This window comes from Neopelma chrysocephalum, unplaced genomic scaffold (genome assembly GCF_003984885.1).
Source record: "Neopelma chrysocephalum unplaced genomic scaffold, ASM398488v2 Primary Assembly neopelma1_336b, whole genome shotgun sequence".
Lineage (NCBI taxonomy): Eukaryota > Metazoa > Chordata > Aves > Passeriformes > Pipridae > Neopelma > Neopelma chrysocephalum.
The window spans coordinates 500,202-513,505 of record NW_020898000.1 but is presented as its reverse complement, the minus strand read 5'-3'; the positions used below and the strand labels follow the sequence as shown (position 1 = coordinate 513,505).

Genomic DNA, 13,304 nt, shown 5'->3' with positions numbered 1-13,304 from the left:
CCAAAGGGCTCTGCTCTAGTCAGGAAGTCTCATAATTGCTTGTTCTCCCATGTTGCTTAAGCTGCATATTCTCCATGGGCAGGTCCAAAGTGACCTTATGAGTGAAGTGAGCATTAGATATGTGATGTGAGCAATGCAGAGCACCAGCCCACAGCCAGGGGAGTTCCCAGGTTAGTCACCTGTGTGGCAGTGGGGACCAAGGGGACATTAGCTTTGTGCAGCAGGGAGGGGACACCTCCAGCCATGGCTGCCCAGGCATTTGACAGGCCACGAGGACCTCACTGTCCTGTGGGATCCTTCCTGATGCCCACACACGGTGGGACTCCTGGGGATGGTCCTGTGCAGGGCCAGGAGTTGGACTGGATAATCCTCGTGGGTCCCTTCTGGCTCAGGGTATTCCATGACTGTGGTTCCATGAAGGAGTGGCAGTCCCACATGCACAAGTGGCTGATCCCATCTCTGACCTGGTTCCTTAGGGAGACCACTGGAGTAACTTCTCTGTTATCCAATGGGATTGTACAAGTCTCAGTCTCGGCTAGGCTGTAAATAGGGCAGGTCCCCACACTTAGGACCCCTATTAACATCCCAAAAGACTGCACAGGGTCTTACGGGACAACTGACAAAGTGAGACGTTCCCTTCTCAGAGTTACCTTGGTAACAGTGGCATTAGCCAGGTGATTCCAGAAGCTCGTGGACTATGGACCACTCCTCAGCTTAAAAGGGAGGATAGGCAGCCTTCAATTTGAGCCTTCTCCAAGTCTGTACAGAAGGCTGGAAGTTAAGGGAAACCAGTTGCCAAGGGATGGAAGGAATGACTGAACACTTTGCAGTGTCAGGTTTGTTGCTATGTGAGGTGTCCTCTCTCTCCCTGCCCTCAGTTAATCACCAGCAATTACAGTCTAACTTCATCTGCAGCTTTCTTCATTCTTTTTGAGAAAACTGCTCTCTGATGTGCCTCAGAAGCAGCTGCTGCAGTCAGAGCCTTGCACAGGGAGTTTGACATCCTGCTCCAGCTGGGTGATGTCCCACCCTGTGCACGGAGCCCAGATTCCGTGGGTCCTGATTAGAGCCTGTGCTGTGTTTGTCTCTCAGGTGAACGGTGTCAACATCAGCAGTGTGACTCACTGCCAGGCTGTCTCCTTCCTGCGCCACCCAGGCCCTGTTCTCCACCTCATGGTCCTGCAGGAGAAGGGCTTTTCCAACAAGACTGCACAGCAGGATTCCAGTTCTGCAAACCGGGAAGTGATCCACGTCACCTTGATCAAGAGAGACCGCTCTGAACCCCTGGGAATCAAACTGATCAGGAAGACTGACGAGGCTGGGATTTTTATTCTGGATCTCCTAGAGGGGGGTTTGGCAGCCAAAAATGGGAGGCTGAGTCGGAATGACAGAGTGCTGTCAATAAATGGGCAGGATCTGAGGCAAGGGACACCTGAGGCCGCAGCACAGATCATCCAGGTGAGCTCAGGTGTGAGGCGTGGATGGGAATGCTCTGCAGCTCTCTGGCTGATGGTGGGGCTCCTGTTCTGACCCAAGGGCTGGCAGAACACACAGGAGCAACCTGCATTCCCTCAAATATCTCTTTGGGAAAGTGACTTCCCTGCGGATGTGTGGGATCACCACTTCCACATGAAGACAAACATGAAGAGTGGGTATCACTGTGAGTCACTCTGACAGCTCTGGGGCCAGGCAGTGGCTCATGGCTCAGTGATTCATCCCAGGTGATTGGATCTCCTTGGTGCTGTTTGCAGCCTTTCCTGCAGAGGGAATGTCGTCTGCACTGTGTGGATTCATAGAGCAGGGATCAGGACAGCCCTTTGTGATTCAAACAGAGGGAAGGTGCTTCCTTCAGACTGATTTGAAGCCCTTTCTCCCCATTTTCCCTGTATTTGGGGAGAGTCTAGAAAACAACTTGGGGCCACTCAGACTGAAAACATTCCAAGATGCTAAATGGGTAGAGGAGGGGTGGTCTTCCCCTGCACAATTAGGAATTGCTCCTGTTGCAACATGCCAAATGTTTTGGGGAAAGCATGGGCAAGGAATTTTGGTGAAAGGATTAAGGGTTGCTCGTGTGCAGCAGATATCACATAGATCAGTTTAAGTTCTTTATCTCCCTAGGCAAGTACCTCCAGTTTGAGTTTTTATCTGAGGATCCTGACACAATACATCTCATCACACTGTTTATATCCCAAAAGGATGTGAGGTCAGCGCTGAGGGAGAGCCAGTTCTCTTCCTGGCAATCAAGAGGAGCACAGTGCATGGGAGAAAAGAAGGGAAAGGGAAGAGTTCCACTGCTGAGATCCTTTTCATGTTAAATATGTGACTCCATTCTATGGCCTCTTAGAGCTTGTTTGCATCCCACAAGTGCTGTTGTATTTCTGTTGCAATGTGGACACACAATTCCCAGGAGAGGAACTCTGTCTCATCCCACTGGAACCAGTAACTGAAGTCTCAGAACTGGCTTCATTAGGTTTGGGGATTGAATCCTTTTGAAGTAACATTTGTGTAAAACTGTGACAGTTTTCCAAACATTATCTGTTCTTCTGAGGGCTAACTCCAATTCTTGGTTAAATGTAACTTAAAAAATCCCTCTTCCAAGGCCGGGGAATTCCCTGCTGCCTGGGTGCTGTGGCAGCAGGGAAATGGGGTCCTTCTGTGGCAAGAAGTGAAGCAGCAACTGTATTTCTGTCATCCCCTGCAGGAAACACCTAAGGGAGCACATCCACCCTACCCCAGTGGAGTCCTTCCCAATAAGGGTTTGTCAAGTGATCTGAAAGAACAAACCAAACCAGAAGAGCAGTAACAATAGTGGGGACTTCCCCTGTAGTTCTGCCAAGGCCAGACATACAGCTGGTTAAGTGTTTAATTGGCAGCAGACTCAGAGCAGAGGTCGTGTCTTCAGGTACTCTGGGGGAAAAATATCTGGGAGATGTGGAACGATGGAGAGCACAGGCTGGGAGGGAAAGAGCTTGAACAAGTTTCTTTACAATGAAAGGAAAGCCTCCAGTGCTCGTCACGGCCCTGGTGTGGCCCAGTCAGTGTTCCAGCTCTGCTCACCTTGGATCACAATGTCACTTTGTTTATTTGTACTCAAGGGGAGGAGTTAATCATCCCTTTCCACCTTCTCTTTCTTGGCATTTGTTGGAGAGGGGGGATGAGTGAAGCCTGCCTCTCCTCCTGTTCCTTCTGGCTAGTGTTTGCCAATCCTCTTCTCTTCCAACAGCATTCCCTGGCTCTTCACAAAAGACTTTGCAGCATGTTGAAGAGCTGTTCCAGACTCTCTGTGGGGATCAATGCCAACCCTTCTCTTTCCCCAGGAGAATGGCAGGGGCTGTCCCTAACTACTCATTTATTTTTCTCTCTGTTTTATTTACACTCCTGGTTTCTCCTGGCAGACCACTGAATCCAGAGTGAACTTTGTGATCCTGAGGCAGCCCGGGGTGCAGCTGCCAGAGCCAGCAGAGGATGGCAGCTCCTCCAACAGCAGCAGCAGCAGCAGCAGCAGCAGCAGTGGGGGCAGCCCCGTCCACCACCGGAGGCGGCTGGACCAGAACCACTACAGACGGAAATCCACCTACCAGAAGGTCAGGCTGGCAAAGGAGGGCAGGAGGGCTGCTTGTTCCTGGCCCAGCAGAGGGGCTGTGTTTGCTCTGCAGTGCTGATTTATCCTGTAAGGCTGAGCAGCAGCTCCATTGCTGCTTGACCTGTTGAAAAGCAGCGGGTTTGTGGCTTTTGGTATTGGAGAACCAGTTTGTCATCTGCTGGGAAACATTATTTTAAGGGAAAAAGGTGTCAAAATTTCTTCAAGTGTCTCTAATGTGGATGCAGAACTGGTGTTTAATCCTTTCTTGTCTGGAAAGGGCAATGAGGAATTTACCATCCATGAGTCGCTCTGGACTTGCTTCTCCGCACCCCCCAAGCCCCACATGTTCGGGGTGTTGCACTGACCCAGGTGATGCTGGTGAGGGCCAGAGGCCTTTATGGTGCAGGAGCAGAACCCCAGAGGACTCTGTAGTGCTCTGGGGCTGCAGTGTGTGTTTGTGCAGCACAGAAGGCACCATGAGCCAGAGGAGAATCAGCAGCCTGGTGTACCAGGAGAGAGTTACTCTGTGTTTAGAACTTCCAGTTGGGTGAGAAAACTTGCTGCATGTGCTTAGGCTTCTGTGTTTGAGTGTCCCTGAGTCCTGTAGGTAGCTGTCATACAGGGAGTGTGGTTCCTTGATTTAATCCTGCAGGAACATTTCCATACTGCCTGTGCTCTAATGTGTGCTCTCACTGCAACCTCAACACTTAGTCAGAGCTTGATTGCTTGATAGGAATGGCCTTGAAATGAGTTCAAAGCTTTTCCTCAGTGTAAAATTATCTTCCTCAGTGAGCATCTCCACAGCAAAATGGATGTGGGAACACCAGGACAGCACTGCCCTGGTCCTGCTGGCTCACCAGGGAAACACTACTCTGCATTTCCACCCAGAGCAAGGACATGGGGAGCTGACTTTGCCACCCAGCAACACTGCTGGAATGTTCTGGATAACAGATACAACATGTTCTGTGGTTATCTCCCAGAGCTGGGTTCTTGTGTTGATTACATTACTGAAGCTGCGTTTTGTGCTGTCATTCCTTTGTAGGATTTACCTCAGGGATATGCAAGTCATGAAAAGACAGTTGCAGTCAAAAAGGAACCAAAGGAATCTTTAGGAATAACAATTGGAGGTGGAAGGGATAACAAAAACAAGCTCCCTATTTATGTAACGAGTGTGCAGCCCATCGGGTGCCTCTTCAGGGATGGCAGAATCAAGAGAGGTAAGGAGGCTCTGAGACCCTTTATCCTTTTGGAAATGGGTTTTTTTTCAGTGAAGTTGGACTTGGACACCGAAGTGAGGCTGGAAACAGGATTCCACATGACACCTTGAGGCAGAAACGGGCTTCAAAGCAGGAGGTCTGTAATAGTCCCTGTTTATTTCATCAACAGGAGATGTACTTTTGAGCATCAATGGCATTGATTTGACTCATCTGAACTATTATGAAGCTGTGGCAGCACTGAAATCTAACGCTGCTTCCCACTCAGTCACACTGAAAGCCTTGGAAATCCTTTCCCTCAACTCGCCAGAGGCACCCCTGGACATCAGGGAGCAGGGATTCAGCTGGTCCCCCCTCTGGATCACATGGCTGGGACTGCCCAGGTATGTGTGTTCAGTGGCTGTGCAGAGCAGGTAATCACAGGCCTGACTTTCACTCAAACACTGGGAATTAATTGCTTTGTTGACTACCTTGGAAGCATTGCTGGCATTCCCATTTAGCTGTGAGGCAGTGGGAAGCCTTGTTTGCCAATGAGATCACAGTGTAATGAATGCATAAGAAACTTCCACGGCTTTTATGGTGTGACCCATCACTGCCCCACTCCTGTGGGACAGTAACCGTGTGGTAGAAGCTCCTGAACCCCCTTTTTTCAAAGAGAAATAGTCAATGTTTGATCCAGTCCCTGTTCAGGTATTAACTGAGTTCCCTTTCTGGATCTCCTCACACAAGCCAGACCCCTGAGCTGTTGGGTAGTTTCTGATCTGCTCGTCTCACTGAGGGGCAGACATTCTTTCAATCTGTTCTTCTTGGCTGTTGTAATTGTGTCATCTTTAGCATGAAGCAGAAATGATTCTGAATAGCTGAGTTTTCCTGCTGCAAGGCTTTGGAGCAGATTGAGCACAGCTTTTAGCAGCATCATGGGGTGTTCCAGGTGACAGCACTAAGACTTCCTGGAAAGGTGAAAGTCTGGTTTGCTCACTTGTGCAGTTGCACCAAAATCAACTGAGCTGTGAAAGGCAGAGCCTGTTGTCATCCCAGTGACTAGAGGAGGATTGTGCAGGAGATGCACGTGGAACAGTAAAGCCAAACCCTTCTGTGGGAAGCCTGGATTGTTTACAGCCTTGTTTCTTGAGGCACCTGAAAGAAGAAACACTTGACAAAGGCTCTGTTGTGTTACCCCTGAGTTGAGTTACTTAGCAGCCTGTAAATGTGAACAAACCAGCCCAAGGAAGGGCTTTTGTGTCTGGAGTGACTGTAACTTGGCCCGTGCTCAGCACCCTCCTTCCATTCCCTCTGCTCTCCCAGGGATCCCTGTCTGTGCTGGGCAGGTCCAGTGGGAAGCAGCCCTGAGCTGACCCCAAACTGGAGCACAAACCCTCGGATGTTGCCTGTGTGTGTTCCTCAGGGGTGCTCCCGCAGCACTAGAGCAAGGCAGAACCTGGCTGTACTTCTTCCTTTCTTCCCTTTTCCCAGTTTCTTTGGATGTGGGTGACCTGCAGCTTCACCACACCCTGTTCTGCTCCGGGGACTGGAGTCCCCCTCTGCTCGTAGATCACCTGCCCTCATTTCAGGAGTCTCCTGGCATTCCCTGCCATCTAATACATTGCTTGATATTCTCTGCTGCTGGTGTTAATGTTGCCCCCCTTCCTTTGACTGTGACTGGACCTGGAGCAGGATTTCAGGTGCCCTTTCTGCTCTTCACTTCCTTTTGCTCCTGCCCGAATTCCAGCCCCTGTCCTTGTGTACAGTTCTGGTTGTGAAGGTTTTCAGAAGACACGTGGTGAGGTCATTTCAAGAACTCACCAAATCTTCTTCCTTGTTTGCAGCAATAAAAAGGGCTGTAATTCCTGTGCTTCCTCACTCCTTTTCCCATGTGCTCGCAGTCAGTCCTTGTAGGAACTGGCTGGTGACCCACAGACACCGCTGTTGGTCCCCTGGCAATGCTACCTGGGGTTTCAGGTTTCAGGGAGGTGCAGCTCAAATGAAGATCCCTCCAGTGTCCCCCTGCAGTGTTTGGGGTCACCTCCCCGAGCTGGGTTTCCTTGGGACAGGGCTGACCCTGCAGTGCTGCAGAGGAGCCCATTGCACAGACCCCACGTGTGCCACCCTGACCCTGCACTGCAGGAATCCCCTGCACTGTGCCCAAACTGCCCCTGTGTCCTTTGGGCTGCCCTTCCCAGTGTGCCAGAACCTTCTGCAGTGCAGTGGGAGAATTTAATGCTTATTGCATGTGCAATTTTGGGTTTGTTCAGCTTTTATTTTTTCAGTTATTCCTCTGATCCAGCAGAAATATCCCTTTGTTTCTAGAGGAATGTATTTCTTTCTAGTTTGAACCCAAACTAGGGAAGTATATCTGGTTGAGCCCACAGTGCTTAACTCAGGCTTTGATTCTTGATCTGTGGTCCCTGTTTCTGCCAAAAGCTGCCACCTGGGCACTCCTGGGGATGTGCTGTGACAGTGGAGCCCCTGCAGCCTGGCCCGGGTTCTGTGCCAGGCACTGCAGTGGGTTTTAGGAGAGAGAGAGAGAGAGGACAGCCCTGGTCCTGTGCACTCTTTGGGACCCTGGGGAGCAACTCCTTGGCTGTGCTGACCCAGGGGTTGGCATTTCTTACCTTGTAATGCAAACCTGCTGTCCTCATAAACTCACTGCCCTCCATTTTTTGTGTTAACTGGTGGCAGAGAGGGTTCCAGGGATTTACTACCACTTATTGCTGCTGCTTGTTTGTCACAGATGGAGCATAGAAACTTTGATTTCTTGATGGTATTATGTTAAATCAATACCAGCCATAGGGAGTATAAAATACCATCTCAAATGCTGGTTTGGAGGGGGTCTGTGTCCTAAACACTGCACCCTAAAGGTACCAGAAATACCAAGGTCACAGACTGATGTATCTTTTCTCTGTAAAACCTTTGCCTCTTGAAAACAGTAACTGTGCACAGTGTGGCTTATGGGTAACTCCTGGGGGTGGAAAAGCAGTTTTCTTCCTGCCTTCTTCCCTGGTTTATCCAAGCCAAACTCCACGAAGTTCAAGCTCTTCCCACACCACCGTGGTGCTCCTGCCTGGGCCCTGCTGGAGCTGCACACTCCAAACTCCCAAAGGGCTGAGGAAGTGCCAGCTCAGCATTGGGCTTGGCACCGTAAAACCGGCACCTCCACCTTCCCTAAAGTCCTCAATTCTTTTCCCACAGTCATTTTACATAATACTAAATTAATGTTTCCCTTCCTAAAACCTCTTCTTTTGTACTGAAAACTGATTTCTAGCAAACTGCCTTTATGTCTGATGCTTTGATTTCCATTCTGTGCACTTGCCCCTCTTGCTCTCAGGGCTGTTTATTTGCACTGCCCCAGATGTGTCTCAGAGCTGTGTTTTTGCACTTGTGTGGTACCTGTGGAAGGAATCCACGGAGGACTCAGTGAGCTGGAGCTGGATTATGTGTGTTTATGTGTGAAAAACTCCTAGCAAAGTAAACAGTTTGAAGCAGATAATTGGATCATTCTCCTGGTGAGAAGTGAACTGAGAAGGCTTTTGAAATCTGAAACTCCTCTGCAAACGGCTCCAGCGAAGCCCTCGAGGCAAAAACGTTTATTAGGAAAAGCTTAGCTGCTGGAACAGCTCAGGGGTGAGGAGCAGCAGTTTCACACCGAGCCCTGAGTGGCAGCCAGGGCACACGGGACGCTCCTGCCACCCCTCCCTGCCTGGCCAAGGCTTTGTGTCGCTGTGCCACCCTGGGCAGCAAGTGCTGCTGAGCACTTCACACCGCATTCCCCAGGCACTGAGCATTCCCAGGCTCCCTGAGGAGACAAACCTCCACGGCCAGCAGCCAAAAACGGGCCTGGCAGCTCTCAGCTTACAGCCACCCTGCATCCTCGGGACAGGCCACGCTCCCAGCTGGCAGGCAGAGGAAAGGCAGCTCTGCCTCCCGTGTTTGCCCTTCCCCAGGGCTGGACAGCTGCTCAGTGCCTGCCCTGTGCCTGCCTGCCCTGTGCCTGCCTGCACTCTGCCTGCCTGCACTCTGCCTGCCTGCTCTGTGCCTGCCTGCACTCTGCCTGCCTGCCCTGTGCCTGCCTGCACTCTGCCTGCCCCTACAGCTGGGACAGCAAGCCCTGCTCCCAGGAATTGCGTGGCTGTAGCTGCTGCCCACCGTTAGCATGGTTTGTCACTGGGCCCGTGTGTTCACTGGGAGAATTCCTGACGGTATTCCTGAGTCTTTCAGGTCACAGACCCCTCCAGAGAATGGGAATTTCCTGTTAATTCTTTAACTCTGACAACACTGAGAGAAGATTCTAAAGGTCTGGCATGGTCAGATTTGAGAATTAGCCCTGCAAAGGGGTGTCTCAAATCCTGGAAAAAAATGGGGCTGTGACATAGCTGTGCTTTCCCCGAGGGGAATCAGAAGTTTCTGGTCAGGCAGTTTTCCTTGACAGGCTCTCACCAGCTCTCTCTGTTTCTGCCACAGCTACCTGCACTTCTGCCAGGACATTGTCCTGAGTAAAGGGAACCTGGAGAGCTGGGGCTTCAGCATCGTTGGGGGCTTTGAGGAGAGCAAAGGAAACCAGCCCTTCTTCATCAAAACCATCGTGCCCGGCACTCCTGCCTTCCGGGACAGGAAGCTCAAGTAGGTGTGAACTCCCCGGGTGGCTGGGGGGCAACACAAACAGTCCCGGGGGTTTCCCTTTGCTTGTGACCAGCCCAGCTAAAAGTTAATGACTGTAATTCCTACCCGCTCAACTGCACAGTTAATGCTGATGCCAAACTTGTAACAAACCAGGTCCTGTATTAAGGAGTGTTTTGGTTTCTCCATAAAGGTGCAATGAAAAGGAATTAACAGTTGGGTTTTAAAGGGCTGTAAAAGTCTTAATTGAGTAATTAGGGAAAAGTAGAAAGGGGATGTTTGAGATGAATTTTGGAGGTTCTAGAATATAATATCTCTTGGGTAAGCAGAAGTATCCCAATAGAAGCAACAAAAGGAAACTTAAATGGAGCTTTGCTGAGCTGTTTGTGAGTGAGAAATCCCAGAGGGGAGGAGTGGAGCTGGAGGAGCCCCAGTGCTATCTCTGGGAAGCAGGAGCTGGCTCCTCACAGGCTGCAAGTGCAGGACTCTGAAGGACAGAGGCTGGTCTTTGCAGGGGCCGTGGTTTGGGTGGAGGGAGCTGGGCTTTGCTCCCCTCAGAGCTGGGAGAGGCCAGAGCTGTGGTGGGAGGACTGGGCTTGGTGGGGTGCCAGGACAGGGACGTGTCTCCCCATCAGAGCCAGGGTGAGGTTCCAGCACCCCCCATCCCTCCGGAGGTGCTGCTGTGCCAGAGGGGCAGATCCCACAGGACCCTCAGCTCCTGCTGTCCTGAGCTGCAGGGTGACAGTACAGCTCCAGCCTGCAGAGCACCTCTCCTGGGGGACTGTGCCTGACCTGCAGCACTGACCTGGGTCAGGAGTGTGGGACAGCACAAACCTGCCCTTGCAGCTTCTCCCTCTGCTGTCCCTGCCCTGGTCGTGCTCCTGGGGCCATTCCCTCTGCCACCAGCGGTGTCCTCCCTTTCCCTTCCCTCGGACTCACAGGGGAACAAGCTGCTCCCAGGAGGAGTTGGTGACCTTGGCTCAGGGTGGGTGATCTGACCCTGGGGGCTGCAATTCCCGGTTCCCTCAGCCTGCCCAGCATGTCCTGTGCTCCCAGGTGTGGAGACGAGATCGTGGCTGTGAACGGAGTCCCGGCCATCGGAATGAGCAACGCGGAGCTGATCCCGATGCTGAAGGAGCAGCGCAACAAAGTCACCCTGACGGTGGTGTCCTGGCCAGGCAGCCTCGTGTGACAGCTCACACCAACCAGCACTGCCTGCAGGGATCAGGGACCAGCTGCCACCACAGGGGACACACGGACCCGGGGCCTGCTCCACTCCTGCTCCCGGGGCAGTGCCAGGGAGGACTCTTTGCTTCCTTCCTGTGGAAAACATTTTCCCGTGCCAAGGTTGTCACCAAATCTGGCTGTTGAACTCCAAGGAACAGTTAATCCAACAGTTGTGGCTTCCCAGGCTCATTAAAACTCCTTAGGCTGCTGTTGCAGAGGAAGCTCTTCCCAGCGTTTCTCACAACCTGCCTTGGAGGCTGGTCAGGCACTTCCCTTGATTTTAGGGCTCAGCTTTCCTTTTCCTATTTTGATCAGGTTAAACCAGTGGCTTTTAGGAGCTGCTAATAAATCAATCTGTAGGGACAGGGACCCACTCTTGATATTTTCAGGTTTCAGTAACCCAAGGAATGTGTTAATTCATTGAAAAAACCAATGGTAACTCAGAGCTGGCACCTGAAGAGCTGCTGGGGCAGGATGGTGGGGCTGTGTTGACCCATACAAAGGTCCTGTCACAAATCCTGGATTAGGATCCTGCCAACTCCACTGATTTATTGCAAATGGACAATTTAAACTGCTTAAAGAACCCCTGTCAAAGGGAGCAGCAGAAGTGGTTTCACTGACATGATGTTGCAGAGTGTGACTTTAGCAGAGGGCGATGGCAGGGCTCACAGAGAAGCTTCCCTGGTTTTATGACTTGATAAAGCAGCTTTTCCCACAGAAGGCAGGTGATTCAGTAAACAGGCTCATAACCAGCACCCTGTATCCCAGACACTGTCTGGGATTCTCTCAGCTGCCTGGCTTTCCTTTATCAATCCCAGTGCCCAAGGCAGGGTTGGGGCAGGGGGAGGAGCCCCTGCACGGTCAGACAGGGCAGATTTGCTCCTGCAGTTCTGTTCACATCCCGCTCACAGCTGGAGCCAAATACCAACTCACTGGACCAGGGAGGCTCCAAGGGCCATTGCTCCTTGGCCACTTTGTGCCCAGGGCAGCAGGAAGTCCCTCCAGGACAGTGCCCGGCCTGGCTTCAGTTCACACCCTCTGCACAGGGAAAGCATGTGCAGAGCTGGAGCTGGGCCAGGGGGGCTGTCCTGACAGCCTGCCACGTGCCTCCTTGCAAGCTCCACCTGAAACAACTCGTCCTCTTCCAGCAGGTCCTTAGTGAGCAGGAGCAGTGACAGGTCCTTCTCAAACCAGGCTGCACTGAGAGGTCTCTCCTCTCCTGCTGCCTCTGCTGCACCTTTTACAGGACCAGCTTTGTACGAATCAGGAGTCCCCTCTGGCGAAATGCTGAACTGCCTGCAGTGCCCCTGCAGGTGGAGCCCATCCCTGGCTGAGCGGGGCTGCCCCGGGGCTGCTGCAGAGCTGGGCCTGGCCCCTGCACACACAGGGCCCCCTCTGCCCGCACTGGAGCTCCAGGCAGGCACAGCAGGGCTGTTCCCAGAGCCAGCACACAGCAACAGTTCAGGATCCAGCCCCACAACAGCTCCCCTCTGGCTGACAAACACCCCTGGGACTCTGACAGCACAGTCGTGGTTCCCTGTTGTTCCTCCTGAATGCTGAGAGCAAAATCATTCACACAGGAAAACTCCTCCTCGACCTTTGCTCAGACACAAAGGAACACAAAAACCCAAAGCAATGTTTTGTCTCTTTCCAATCAATGTGCAGAACCTGTGCCTGGGGTGGAACAGTAAATATTGGTGTACAGAGAGAGCAGTTCCTCCTGCCTGCACCACGTGCCAGTGGCTGACGGGCAGGAGGAAGAGCTGCTGGGCAATGGGGGGGAGCAGGAGCTGCAGAAGGATTTTACTGTTACTCCACCTCCTTCCAAGGTGCCTTCAACCTCACCAAAATGTCCTCATAATTTAAATGTTGTTTCCAAAATCAGCTTGTTAATAGATGTTGAATTTGTTTTGATGCCTTTATAAATTATTGTAATATTGCTGAAAAATCTGTGTCATAGGTGTGGTTTTCACTTTTCTTTCCAGTGTATCAGTTAATGCCCCCTGAATAGGTGCCCTCAACAAGACACTGCTCCAGGAAGCTGGCTCTGGGAGGCAGGAAATAGTGCAGTTTTCTTCTGCAGCTCCCAGGAAAGGAGCTGGACTATCCTGAAATACACTGGGGCTGGGAAAACAACCCTGACCAACAGTAGCCCCACATCCAACAACAGCAAACCTGCAGCAGCTTCCTGGTGCAAGCGAAGATCATTTCCCTGGTATTAAGGGCAAGCATTTGATCTCTATTTATTTAATTAGAAGAGAACAATTAAAAACCTTCATTTCCTAGCTGCCCCTGGCAGCATCACCCTGCTCCCAGCAGTGCAGGACCCAGGCCCAGCTCCTTCAGTAGCTCGGGAGGAAGCTCACCCTGCCCCATCCCTGCAGGATTCCCCCTCTCCCTGGTGCAGAGGGAAGCAGAGGGATGTGACCACCAGGAATTCAGTGTGTTTACAGCAGGCTTCTGTCACCTCCACAGGCAGAGCAGGAGCCCAGGGCTGTGGAACAGCTCTGCCCACCCCTGGAGAGGCCCCAGGACACCTGAGCCTGCAGACGTGGCAAACACGGCCCTGGCCGGGGCCACACCCCACTGCCCTTGGCAGGACACACTGTGCCAGCCCCTCTCTGACCCACTGCCCGACCCCCTCTGGCACTGCTGCCCTGCAAGTT

At 52.0% G+C, this 13,304-nt stretch overlaps 1 protein-coding gene across 2 annotated transcripts in view; it reads left to right on the top strand.

Annotated features, from left to right (window-relative positions):
* LOC113978506 (ligand of Numb protein X 2-like) overlaps positions 1 to 12,586 on the top strand; it is a 29,609-nt gene extending 17,023 nt beyond the window's left edge. For both annotated transcript variants that reach the window (XM_027705491.1, XM_027705492.1), the window contains 6 exons: positions 1,093 to 1,458; positions 3,396 to 3,584; positions 4,626 to 4,800; positions 4,970 to 5,180; positions 9,256 to 9,414; positions 10,468 to 12,586. In XM_027705491.1, the coding sequence (XP_027561292.1) occupies positions 1,093 to 1,458; positions 3,396 to 3,584; positions 4,626 to 4,800; positions 4,970 to 5,180; positions 9,256 to 9,414; positions 10,468 to 10,603 (1,236 nt within the window). In that variant the 3' untranslated portion in view covers positions 10,604 to 12,586. The remainder of the gene's footprint in view (positions 1 to 1,092; positions 1,459 to 3,395; positions 3,585 to 4,625; positions 4,801 to 4,969; positions 5,181 to 9,255; positions 9,415 to 10,467) is intronic.
* The last annotated feature ends 718 nt before the right edge of the window (positions 12,587 to 13,304 follow it).